The sequence below is a fragment of the Euprymna scolopes genome, chromosome 16, assembly GCF_053919585.1.
Source record: "Euprymna scolopes isolate OS-2025 chromosome 16, ASM5391958v1, whole genome shotgun sequence".
NCBI lineage: Eukaryota > Metazoa > Mollusca > Cephalopoda > Sepiida > Sepiolidae > Euprymna > Euprymna scolopes.
In genome coordinates, this window is record NC_136497.1 from 67,687,076 (window position 1) to 67,701,239 (window position 14,164).

General features: G+C 29.1%; 1 protein-coding gene across 2 annotated transcripts in view; it reads right to left on the reverse strand.

Moving 5' to 3' along the window:
* The window catches only part of LOC145296007 (exportin-2-like), a 101,242-nt gene that overhangs the window by 11,129 nt on the left and 75,949 nt on the right, over nucleotides 1-14,164 (reverse strand). For both annotated transcript variants that reach the window (XM_080142026.1, XM_080142025.1), the window contains exons 18-24: nucleotides 13,443-13,540; nucleotides 13,154-13,304; nucleotides 10,106-10,302; nucleotides 7,082-7,179; nucleotides 5,735-5,820; nucleotides 4,544-4,625; nucleotides 343-486 (exon numbers count right to left, since the gene is read on the reverse strand). In XM_080142026.1, coding sequence (XP_079998152.1) covers nucleotides 343-486; nucleotides 4,544-4,625; nucleotides 5,735-5,820; nucleotides 7,082-7,179; nucleotides 10,106-10,302; nucleotides 13,154-13,304; nucleotides 13,443-13,540 — 856 coding nt within the window. The remainder of the gene's footprint in view (nucleotides 1-342; nucleotides 487-4,543; nucleotides 4,626-5,734; nucleotides 5,821-7,081; nucleotides 7,180-10,105; nucleotides 10,303-13,153; nucleotides 13,305-13,442; nucleotides 13,541-14,164) is intronic.

A 14,164-nucleotide genomic window follows, 5' to 3' on the forward strand; every position in this document is an offset into this window, starting at 1 on the left:
GATTCCTCAAGGAATTAGTCGACATAAGGGCATTAACTCTTCAATAAAATAAATAAAAAATCAGTTATTTCCCTTTTGTCAGTACATAATCTGACAGGAAAAATGACCATTCCACCTCCAAAGAAATCTGTTCTGGTTTAGGCTTACAAAGAATGGATAATTTTTTCTAAATCTTAGATATTATTCATTCAGAGCAATGCCTATCAAGAAAATATCAACATTGTGGGTTTTTGTTTTGTAGTTTTTTTTTTACTTTTAGCCAAGCCTATAAATATACAACTGCCCTTTATATAATAGAAGATTTTAAACTATTAGAGACAAAATGAGATTAAAGCAACTCACCAAAGTGGTTTGTATTCTTTCAACATAACTGGGGCTTCCATAAGGATTTTGGTTACCCCAACAGCACATATTTTACGATCAATATTTCCAGAAACTTTCTGTAAATCAGGAATAAACAGGCGCTCAATTACCATTCCAAACATTCTGCAAAAAAAAACAGGGAAGAAAAAAAAAAAATGAAAAACGACTGCAAGTAGAAATTTTTATTCATGGCATACAGATTCTTGTGGATTATTTAATTTATAAAGAAATAAAAAATATACATGGAGATCAAATAAATAATTAAAAATAAGCAGATGCAACTGAACAATCAGAAAATTAAAAAAACATGCAAAAAATTAACCAAAAATATAAAAAACTGATGTAAAAAAAAATAAATAAATAAAAAGGTTTGTGTCCAGAATTCCCCCTATACAATAGAACCCCAGGGTACAGCATTAAAAATTAGTAACAAAATACAATAGAGTATATAATACACATGTATATAATTAAATAACCCCGGGCCAGAAAAACATTGTATTCAATATTGTAACCTGAAAAAAAACGTATCCTAGGGCAACCTTATTCCGGGGGGTTCTACTGTATTTAAAAATAAAATAATTAGAAAATTCTGTATGATGTACATACCTGTGCCAGAAGAGAAATAATAAAAAATTATGCACATTGATGAAGTTGTTTTATTTTTTAAGAAAATTTGAGTTTTCTTAATACCCCTAACATCCTTATTTTAATGGCTTTTTAAAATCTAGCAAATTTAAAATATTTGGAGTTATCTCCCTTCTACACTTCAATGTTTTCAAGATTACCACAAAGTGGGCTCTCATAGTTTTGCAATAGAATTTGATTTTCTTTAAAAAATAAAACTACTACATCAATTTACATAATTTTCGGTGTACAATCTTGTTTCCATCACAGGCACATAGATGATATAGATTTTTCCGTGCTTCTATATTAGAAGAACGAAAAAATATTGAATTTCAAGTAAAACAAATGGTATCTACATAATTGCCATGTCGCAAATAGTAACATATCCAAAAATTACGGAAAACAATTAGGTAAAATAATCATTCATGAAAAAAGACGTAAAATCTAGCAATTTGGTTTCAAATCTACCGATTTGAATTGGAGAGTTAACAGGGGAGGTAATTAAGTTTTCAATTTCTCACAAATTTAATCAGTTACTTTTTTATCAAAAAAAATTTCAAACAGTAAAAAAGTTATTTCTAAAAAAATTCACAAATTATGTATATATGTCATGTTTATTTTTGTTTTCTGAAAACCGAGTTACTTCCCCTTTTGCTTCCCAGTATGTAACCTTATTCCAATTGTTTACCATTATCGGAACTGTTTTTATGAATAATTATTTTTCTACCTTATTGTTTTCCATAATTTTTGGATATGTTACTATTTGTGACATGACAATTAAGTAGGTATCATTTGTTTTACTTGAAATTCAACATTTTTTTGTTATTATAATATAAAAGCACCTGCATTTTTTCTTTATTTTTACTTTTTAATAAAGAGGGAATTCTGAAAAAGCACTAAATAAAAATAATTTTAAATTAATAATGCTCAAATTAATGTTAATAGCGACTCTGGAACTTGTGAAAAGGTCTAGCTCAGATGTATCTCATAAGCCATCCTCATTCTACCACTGCAGAAAAAAAAAAAAAGGCTTGAATATATGAACTGGTTATTGAAACGTACAAACAATGAGATACTGAATCAGCCAAATCATGTCTGGAGTGGCAATCTACATGTTAAAAGAACTGAAACGTTTTATGGATGCCGCAGCATTATCAGAAACCAGAATGAGGGTGTTGCAATATTTTTGGTTGTGGTCAAATTATTAAGTGTAAACTATTCTGCACTTTTAATTAACAATGCTCAGGGTTAAATTTGACACACTGCTGTCAAACACTAGCTACTAGCAAAAAAACGGCACACTGCTGTCAAAACTTGCTACTCCAAAAATACATCATAATGCTGTCAATGCTCTTAACGTCAAAATCCGAATCAGCTCAGTGTCTGAAAATAGGCCTTTTATTCAAACTGGCAGCATCTCATTTGCATATCAATGGCAAGAAAAGGCATTAGTCTGTGCGATCATTGAGAATAAAATTAACTGGACGCCACCATTTTGTTTTATCTATTCTTCAGCAGGTAAACCCTACAACTAATATTCATAATTCTTTTCTTTTCTATTATAAAGAGATTTTACTTTTTATAACTTCATAACTAAAATCATTTTTATTTGGAACAAAAATGGCCCAACACTTAACAGAGGGTCACTTCACTGAGGTTTTAGCTGGATACATATTGTACCAGAGTGGCAGGGCAGAAAAAGTTGTAAAAGAATAGCTGGTGTTAGTTCTGTTGTTAGAAAAGCAACTGTATCAAAGATGGAGCAACTACTATGTGCTTATAATGATCACATGAAGGTGCCTTCGAAAGAGAAAACATGTTTGATCTAGATTGGTATCTATTAGGAGGGGCGGGGGGTGAGAGTTGCCCGGTTGTAAAATCTGCTTATATATATGATATTTTAATTTATTTAAACAGAAAAAAAAAAAAAAAATGTGACTTAGGTGCCATCAGCCAGAATGGAAACTGAAGGCAAAATTTGTAAGCAATAGTGGAGATAGACAGACATATTGAGTTTTTCCGGTCGTGAAATAATAAATAGAAGAAATGAAGGAAGAGGGGGTTGGTAAGTGAACATTAATTTAAAAAAACAAAAGGTTAAAAACACAAAAATGCTGCATCACCGTGTAAAACAGAAGAAAACATGAAAAAAAAAAAAAAAAAAGAATGCAATTGTTGGGCAGTTTAAAAAAGTTAGAAATAAACTTTTTTATACTTATCATGTTAAAATAATAAAATATATATAATATTTTTAAAACATGTTTTCAATAATTCTTAATAAAAATAATTTCAATAATTTTTAATTAAAATTTTAAAACATGCTTTCAATAATTCATCTTTAAAAAATAAAAAAATAAAAAAAAAAAGAGCTCAAAAAGTGTTTTTCATGATACTTAAGATCGAAAAACCTTTTTAATGATTAATAAATAAAAAAGATCGGAAAAACGTAATAAAAAGAGTACGTGCATAGGGGAGATATAGGTGTGAAAGAAAAAACAAAGGAACTGATTTGCCTTGTCATCGCTTCCAGCAGCAGACACAGCAGATGTAAGAAGTACGTTAGCTGACTATTACAGAAATTGCTGAGGATCTCTCCAGCTGGTGTAATTACTTTGATGAACGTCTTAATAATCAATCTGTGATGGATAATCGGTTTATTGTATCTATACCATTGTGAGTAATGAAAAGGATTCAGAAATCCATATAGTTGGAGGTTTTTTTAATTGCATTAGTTTGAACACATGGGAATCAGTCATGCAACCAAATAAAACATTGGGGGAGGGGGGGTACGTTATTAGCATATATTCAAATTTTGTTACATTTCTATACATATAACGAAAAGTATTGGACTATTTTAAAAATCTCTCTGATATAGATGGACTAATTTGGATGATTTTAAAGTGCTGTGGTTAAAGTTGGTTGGTTGGTTGTTTTTGTTTTACGGCATATCAACCCTTTTCGGGTTATTTAATGCCGAATCCAAAGATTTTGAAGAAAAATTTTTTTAATAGAATATATTTGACTTTTTCACGTCGGTTTCTATTTAACCCATAGTTGGGACCCTAACAGATACTACCACTCCGGGTCAGAGTGGACCTGGGAGCAATAGCAATTAAAGGGTGGCTCCACACTCCCCAAAGCCCACAAGCTGGGGCCTCACCATCGGATATAGTTTAAGGTCATATCCAGGACCCCCATTGAGGGACTTTTACCCTCTGCAGGGGTGCAATCGGCGTATTCTAATGCCCCACCGATAGGGCCTGTGGTTAAAGGTTTCCTCCAAAATTTTGTGATCTTATGCACAAAACTACTTGATCAACTTACATGATTTTTTTTAAATATATTTTTTATTTCGTCACTGGTATGTACATCATACAGATTTTTCTTTATTTTTATTTTTTCATATTAGGACAATTCTGGACAAGAACCAATTTTTAAAAAAATATTTTTTTACGAATAAAATTTTATGCTAAAATGATAGAATCTTTATCATTCTGAAAAAAGTAATAAATAAAATATAATATATATATATATAATATATATATTATATACTTACTTTTCTTGAATACTATCAATAGTTGTGATCAGGCTTGTCGCACCATATTTTATAGCAAAAAGACTGAAGAATACAAGCAGACCTGAAATGGATAGACATTCAGTTAATAGCAAATATGCTATAAAGAACATAATTTTTGCCTGTAAACTAAGTGGCGTAAGAATCAACATGATTTGCATAATAAAAGCATTCAAACATTATTTTAATTTTGTAATTAAAGATTGAACATTAAAAAGGAAAAAAATTATTTTAATTTTATCTATCAGCATAAATTATCATTAATATTCATGTTTTTTGTTTTATTAGGCAGATACCTGACATCGTACACTTCATGCAACATCAGTCTTGAGAGTTCAGTAAGGTCAACTCAAAATAAACCCCTTCTAAACCTAAAAAAAAGTAGCATTAAAACCGTTTCTGAATTAAAAAAAGCAGAATAGTTATTCAATGCTAACAAGTGTAGTTTAGGCTGTAACTGCAGTACATTGGTTTTGTTCTTGAATTTTGTTTTTTAACAGAATTTATCTTGAAAACAATTTCATTGGTCTGGGTCTGAACTACGACAAAACTGTATATTGTTTCTTAAAAGCTATTCTAACATCAAAGATCAATGAAATTTTGTTTGTTTTTTTAAGTGAATACTTGCTCGTAAACATGACAACTAGTATACTTCCATTCACCGTTAAAGGTCAATCTCATATTGTGAAAAATTTGAGTCACAAATTGTTTCTGTATTAAAATCAAGCAAGGAAACTGATTTTGACGATAATATAACCAAGGGAGATAAGAATGAATCAATCAAGTATCAGAATGGCTATAAAATATAGTAAATCTCTGAATTCTTTAATCATAGCCTTAAGTCTTAATACAAAAAGGAAACTAAGTTCTGGTGATGCTGACTAGATTAATACTACCACCTTTTACCTAAAATTCTTTACAATTCAAAACTTCTACAACTGGATTGATGCTGCCAATTTTTGCTTAGGACAACTACATTTAATATTCGTAATTAGATAATTTTCTTTGCTCTATGATAGTCATTTCTTTTGCTAATCCTTTTTGGATAATTTTTCTATTACAAGTATGGCTCATTACTAAAAAAAGAAAAAAAAAAAGAAAAAGAAAAAAGAAAAAGAAAAACTACATTAATTATACGGAGAAAATTGCAAATGTAAGTAAAAAGCAATTTACTTTTGATGTATTTAGTGGTTTTCGAACTTTGCAACCTCTGGAAAAGTAGCAAAAAAATTTGGTTGATGAAAGGAGAAATAACAGGTCTGAAAAAATAAAAAAATAAATTAAATAAAACCAATTCTAATTAAAAGACATTGATAAAAAAAAATTTCTTAAATCAAATACATGGAGAGTAGAAAGTAGACCTTGGGTTTATTCACAGCAGCTTCATAACTCAATATTTTATCTTTAGCCTTTATGTTTCAAGAGCAATGTTTCTGACAAAGGAGACAAAATTGCTGTTCTCTCAATTGGTTGTTTTGAGTTGAATGGCATGTAGAGATTTTCAATCCGCTTGGAGTATACATCATTAATTCTCAAGAATTTTTCTTTAATTTAAATAATGGGTGACTCATTAGCAAATTTTTTTTTTTTTTTTTTTAATTTAAGAAAAATTGAGCATGACTAAATGAAAAAACAAAAAACTTTAAAAAAAATATATATATTTCTGCAGATTAATTACAATGAACTTTTTACCTATGCTTCTAAGTAGGTTACCAACTTCACACATCTATTTATAAAACATCAAGATTGTTCGATTGCACACAAAAAGTCTTGTGCTCCAAAATTGAATAAGACAAAAGAGACTATTTATTTGGAAAACTTTTTTTTAAAAATGTACATAAATTAGAATGTATTTCATTTAGTTATAAAATATGTAAAATTTTTATGATGAGACGGTAGGTAAGCAACCATAGAATTTCCAGAGTTTGACTAAAAATTATTATTTGCAGGTTTCCGATTGTGTTTTTCATTGCTGCTATTTCTACGTTTTTAAGGTTAAAGAGTAAATTTCAATGATTAGATAATTTAAATCTTTTCAAATTACTTTCAATTTTTCCAAATTACTTTAGTAATTTTCAAATTCCTTTCAACGAAACAAGTTCATTCAATCCAATTTTTTTTTTTTTTCAATTAACAAAATATTTAAATGGCTGACTTGTTTATGAATAAACTGAAATGCATTGTGGTGGTTTAAAAAAACACTTTTAAAAAGGACTTTTTTCAATTTTGTTTGCATTTTTGATTTCCATGCTTATTTTGTACATTATTCATATATTACACTTTTTTTTTTTTTTTATCTCCTCTCTAGGAGGTTAAAAAGTTAAGTGTTAGTTCGATAAAAGTGTTTCTCTGGAACAAACTTGGCACACCCAGGTTTTCAGTCTGTGCCATTAATCACTTAGCTACAATCTTTAATTCAGCTTTGACTGCATAATATTTGTAAAAGATGTATTAAAAAATAATTTAATACTTAAACAGAAAACTTTATCAAAAAGATAACGGATCAATGAACCAACTCACTCTGGCATGAATTCTATGATATAATTCAAAAGATAAAAGCCTTCATGGTCATTGGATTTTGAAGCAATTAGTTTCTGGAAAGCACCTAACAAGCCAGTCTGAAAAGAGAAAAAAAAAAAAATCAAGAAATGGTTCAGCTAAACTCAGCAAAAACAAGTTAGGCATTATTTTATATTATGTATTCCTTTCAATCTATGATATCAAATCAGACTTTCTATGTAATATGCTTATAATTACATACCTAAATAATTACATACCTAAATAATTACATACCTAAATGACCGGTTTTATTTAAAATATTACAGAAAAAATAAATTATTTACATTCTCTTTAAAAATAAAGTATAAATATCTTTTTTAATAGAACAAAAATACTTAGGTTCAGCAACAGCTATCACTTTAAGCCACTGCTTTCATTTACAATATACCAAAACAGTAAATTGATTGGATCGTTTTTAAAAATCAAATCTTAAGATTTTATTTAGTGTCTTTTTTTCTTTTTTTTTTTTTTTTCAAAATTGAAATTAATGAAACAAAATAACACAACTGATTAGTGATAGCAAGGACTGGTTTTGTTTAACTAAAGTGACAAAGTACATTGATTCAGTTTTTTTCCAAAATCAAGTATTACGATTGTTTTCTCTCTCAATTTACTAAAAAGAAATCGATAAATTGGTACTTCTTCAGTTAACAAACTGTACCACTTTAGATTGGATTTCCAAGTTAAATCCAATTTTAACGCTTTCTGTTTATAGTACAGAATAGTTAACTAAACCACCTCACCTCCACATGTTTATCACAGGCTTCTAATTAATGAATTTATAATTTCACCATTTAAGTAGTGTCTTTATTTTTTTAATATAACACAATTCACAAATGAAACTTTCTATTACTCTTTTTCCATTACGATTTCTTCCTTAACTAAAACAAGAACTATTTGTGTTTTTAACTTTTTACCCAAGTATTTGTGAGAGTATATAAATTTATAGGTATCTGCTTTTAATTTTGTGGGGTCTGTGTTTGCGACAGATAGTTCAAGGTGGACCATGGAATATCTTTAATTAATCTACTTTCATGGACAATGCTGGGGCATAAGCAAATAGTTATAATAAACTATATTTCTATAAAAGTGAAATTGTCTGTGTTTGTATCTGTGTGCGTGTGTCTGTGTGTACATTTTCCTACTAAACTACTCAGTCAATTTTCAGTCTACAGACTTGAGATTTGACATAAGAGCTATTGAGATTTGGGAAAATCTTTTTAATCAGTTTCGCACAAAAATTTGGCAGTCAAGGGGTCAAAGTTCAACGATTTGACCTTTGAAAACTCTACCAAACTCCTCTGCAATTTTGGGTCTAAACACTTAAAATTTTAGATGTAGGGTAGTTGGACATGGATCAAACATTTTAATTTGATTTGAGCCCAAAACAATAAATGTTAAGGAGTCAAAAAAGTTTTTTTTTAAATTTGACCTATTCAGCAAATTTTGGGTCTAAACATGTGAAATTTTATATAAAGAGTATTCAGACATGCAGCAAGCTTTTTAACTGGTTTTTGGCCAAAAGTTTGGCTGCTAAGAGGTTAAAGTTGAGAGTTGACCTTTACAGACTCTACCAAACTCTTCTGCCAATTTTGAATCTAAATACTTGAAATTTTAGATATAGGTTACCTGGAAATGAGTCAAACCTTTTAATATATATATATATGCAGATAAAGTATATAGGGCCTGAGCAGAGCTAGGCTGAACTGCTAGTACTTAATATAACAGTACTATAATGATTACAATATGAACACTTTCTTATGACACATTTGGCTTTCTATTTCTATATTACCAGTTAAAAATAATAAAATGAGATACTAAGACTTTGTATTTCTACCAGTGATGGGACGATTCCAATCCGATCCTGAAACAATTCCTGATCCTGATTCCAATTCTTTATAAATCGCTAAATATTTAACTATGAAACGGTTATTTTGTCTCGCCTACATTAAAAAACACGTGTTAAATGTGAATATACTTTCTAAAATGTAAAAACACACTTGTGGGGGAGTGATCTATAGATTTTAGTTTTACTGAAAGTTTAAATCAATAAATATTAATTATTTTATTATTAGTACCAATATTGGAAGATTTTGTTTAAAACAAAATCAAATTTAAAAAAAAAATGATAATTAAAGGAATCGTTTTGGGCATCGGAAAATAGGCATAATCATTTTCCGATTCCGATACCCCAAAAAGTTCCGATTCTCAAATCCGATTAATCATCCCAACACTAATTTCTACATACACACTTTTTTATTGTGAGGCCATTCACTTTATTTCTATTAATTTGTAAGTATGACTTCAGCATGACACCCAAAGAATGGACAATTCTGCTTATGTGTGCAAGCACATTAAGATGCACAGAATCAAGCTCTCAATATTTTTTATCTAAAATATATATATTATATATTTTTATAATTATTCTTTATGTAAATACATAAAGAATAATAAAAAAAAATATAATTTGCTCTCTTTGAGCATTATCAATGACCCTTGTTGAAATTTAATCATTCTTAATTTTTGGTTGGTTGGTTGTTTTGGTTTTACGGTATATCAACCCTTTTCAGGTTATTTAATGCCGAATCCAAAGATTTTGAAGAAAACTTTTTTTAATCGAATATATTTGTTGTTTTCAAGTCGGTTTCTATTTAATCCATAGTTGGGCCCCTAACAGGTACTACCACTCCGGGTCAGAGTGGACCTGGGAGCAAAGGCAATTAAAGGGCGGCTCCACACTCCCCAAAGCCCGCAAGCTGGGGCCTCACCACTGAATATAATTTAAGGTCATATCCAGGACCTCTTAATCTTTAGATATCTTTCTACTGTTAACTCAAAACAAAATAAAAAAATTCTTTTTAATTTCTTTTTATGAATTACTCTTCTTGCTATTTTTCTTTTTCTATTATATAATGTTTCTAGAACATTGTCACATGCTTTTTTTCTGAATAAAAAAAAATTATTTAAAATAAAAATTAACTTTACCACTTTTTCCGGCTCAATATCTTTGGCCCCTTTTTCAATGATGGCTTGAAGTAATCTGACAAGAGGCGGAATATTGCCTGGACGTTCCCACAACAGAGGAACCAGCAGATGAGGGAAGAGGGCTAAGTAACAAGTCACTTCATTCTGTTGGAGTTCAATCAACATAGATAGAATTTGGAAAACATATGGAACAAACTCTGCAATAAAAAAAAAAAAAAAAAAAAAAAAAACATTGCGTGATTACATGAACAAAAAAATTAAATTTAATACCTTGAATTTTTGTTTAGTAAAGAATTTATCATTTAAAAAAAAAAAAAAAGAGTTTGTGAAAATATTTGAAAATAAGAAAATGAAACAAATTTTCCTCTTAAATATCAGAGGGTTTTTCTATTAATATTTCAATCATCATACTCAGTTTAACATCCATTTTAAGTGGTGGCTTTTAGAGATTAATTTCCAAACTCACTTATCTCTGGCCAGGTCTTCATCTCTCTTCCTTTTAAGTCCATCCTTATCATTCTCCTGTGAACTACACTTGCTACTTAAACTGTTCTACATCTAATAACCAAAGAACTCCCGCACATTCTTTTAACATGATCCTATGAACAAAGTTTCCTGTTCTACACACATCTCCCTACATTGTCAAGATTTAATTTTTCCCTTAGATCATCAAAACTAAGCCTGTCTAAGACTCATCTTACACATCTATTATATCATTCTCATAATTTCTCTACATGCAACACATGTCTCCAACTCTCACTGGCAAGGTTTTACTTTCATGCATAAGTGAAACATGGTCAGTGATGTGTGGAAATGGAATGTGGATGCATTTTACAAGTCTCAAGAGAAAAAACTTGATAGAAATAAAGCAATTTTTTCTCTGGCAAGAAAAAAAAAAAAAAAAAAATTTTTAAATGAATTTTATGGTTTGATTTGTCTATTTTATAGCATATCAGCCACTTTGGGATCTTAATGCCACCAAAAAACATTTTGTAAAGCATCCAACAAATTTCCTAATAGTATTTTACTGTTTGAGCACAATATGATATAAGATCTGAATTCTGAATAATTGATATCATAATCTGTGTTGATATTGATAATTCAAATCACTCATGAATTTTACGTATAAAATTTGTTGTTCTGTAATGTGAAGAATAGAAAATCTGGGATAATTTAGATAATGTTTTACCTTCTTATTTAAAACTCATTTATTTCTGTTAAAATTTTATCCATAAAAAACAAAAAAGATTACCCAACATCCAACAGCTATTAATTTAGCTCTAAGTATTATTTTTAAATTCATAACTTACATATCTTGGTACTTGTACAGTTTAATCAAGACATTAAAAAATGAAAATATCGTAAAAAAAAAAAAAAAAGGTTATATTGAACGTATCCGTTTTGGACTGAAGATCTCCGGGAAAAAATTTCATTTAATTTGATCGAGTGTTTTTTTTTTTTACAGCGGAAAAACACATTTTTATGAGAGTGCGTTGAAGTCAGCCATTATGGAAATTTCTTAAATGCCACGGGGAGATAACTCAATGTAAAGCGCCGAGACTCCCTCCCCATCTTTATTACTAGCTTTTCTTCCTAAAAATCGAACCTTTTGTTCGGCATCATAATAAATTGTTTTTTCCCTGTAAAAAAAAAAAAAAAAAAAAAAAAAAAACTTAATGAAATTAAGTGAATTTTTTTTCTTTTTCAAAGAACTTCATTCCATAACGGATACATACAATATAACCTTTTTTTCAATATTTTCATTTTTTTGATGTCTTGATTAAACTGTACAAGTACCCATATCTTTAATATAAATTTATTATAACTTTAAAAATTAATACTTTTTCATTTAAATTACCTCCCTTGAAAATTAATGGACATAATAATTTAGGAAAGGTTTTGGTAATTCATCCTTTTTTGAGTAAATCACTTTAATTATTGTTAATATCGACAAAACTATCATAGGAAAATAGGACACTATATTTATAAATGGATAATACAAAACATTAGATTATACACTATTTAAAAAAAGTTATGTTAATTAGGCATACAAAATAGCTGTTTGTACCTTTGTTCTCTACTATATATTGTACATAAAAGACTATGTTGTATTATTGACTTGAATAACAGTGAGCAGTTTTAATGAAAATATAGGTGGCAAATAGAAAAAAAAACTTTTGCATTTATTGATTCAGATAAAAAAAACATACAGTCAAGAAAAAGTAACATAAATACCATACACTCTGGCCACCCAGAATGATTTTGAACCATTAAAAACAATTAAAATTACATTGTGTGATAACTCAGCAGTAAATATTTACTGCTGCTCTATAATGTGTCTGTGAAATTATGAAATTGTATAAAACCCGGAAAGTATATTTAAAATGCAGAGATCATATATTATTTACACATTACTTTTATTTTTTTTAATGGGTCAGTTACCCCAACTTACAGTACACAAGATTTTATGTATATAAAAAAAATTGAAAAAATGGAGTAATCACAAAATACAACCACATAAAACTGGAAGTACATCAATATTGAATTTTTTTTCTCTTCTCTCAAGACGTCTTTGCTGATTTGGTCATGTTTTTCATCATCCAGATTTCATCTAGAAAGTCAGTCATGGTTGGGATGCAGAGCTCAGCTGAAAACCTGGCTCAGAACAGTGAACCACGAGAATGAGCTGATCCTGGACCTTCATCTTTATAGGGTTTGCCGTTGGACCATGATTGGCTAACACTTGTATCTGCTATTGCAATCAACTGTCATATACCTGATTGACATTCATTCAGGACGCGGAAAACTGGCTATAGCCAGCTTAACTACTCCAGGATGAATGGTGAAACAAGTACAAGTATTGTGTTTCTTTTATTCTTTTTCAGAGAAAAATATACAATGTTATTTTTCATTTAGGTTAGTTCTTATGTGAAAGTCAACATTTTATAAGTAAAAAAAATAAAAATCATTTTCAAAAAAAAAAAATCATTATCAAAATGAGAGACGGATAAAACCATGTTTATATTGATAACGAAATTTTTTTCTCACCTTGGACATCTTGCTGTAATATTTGTGTAAAAGGTTGAAATAAAGCTGCTTCAAATTTGCTCACGGTTTCTGGATTGATGTGACTTGCAGTGCGAATCATAACACAGAAGCTTTCAAAAAGATAATGATTGAAATGAGGCTTGCTGGGATTCTGCAATGTTTGAAACAGAAACCAAGCACATGTTAATACGAAAAGACAACAAAACAAGAAGCTTTTCACTAAATAACATGGAAAAGAGTTTGTCGGTGGAAATCATTCTGTAATCATTTATTAAAAAAAAAAACTTACTTTGCTAACCAACATTAATTTCTGAGTCAGGTTTTCCAGCAACATTGGGATGAGAGGCACAATACTTTCATTGAGAGAAGACAAACTCCTCATCAAGGCTGAAAAAGCAAAATGAAATAAATAGATCAATAAGGTAAATAACAAACACATTAACAGATAAATATCAACAATAAAAAAAAAAAACTGTAGAGAATATAAATTTCATTTGTTTTTATAAATTGATTTTTGCGGGGTTGGATGTAAGAGGTTACAGCATACCAATTCTTAATGGATTATTTAATGTCAAATTATTGGATAATTATTTTTTAATGTTTACTTTTAATTATGCATACTTTTAAGATAGTGTGAGTTAAATTTTATTATAGTGATTTATTTCTATAATGAAATTTTTCTCAAGTTAATGATTTACACACACACAAAAAAAAATATCTTTATTCGTGCTTTTATTATTCAATTATATTGCTGATCACAGCTTCATGTTGTTCTGGTGAATAAAGATAAACGTACGCAAGTGGACATTCAGTGCCAAGCCACTTCAGTTTTTAGGACACCAAATTGCTGAAGGTAAAATCATAAACCTACCTTCAACAATTCAGTGATTTCAAAACTGAAGTGGCTTGGCATTGAATGTCCACTTGTCCTAAAACAGAAAATATATTCTAAAAATCACTTAACTTGATCAAGTAGTTTTAATTTTATGAATAAAATAATTTATAACCGAT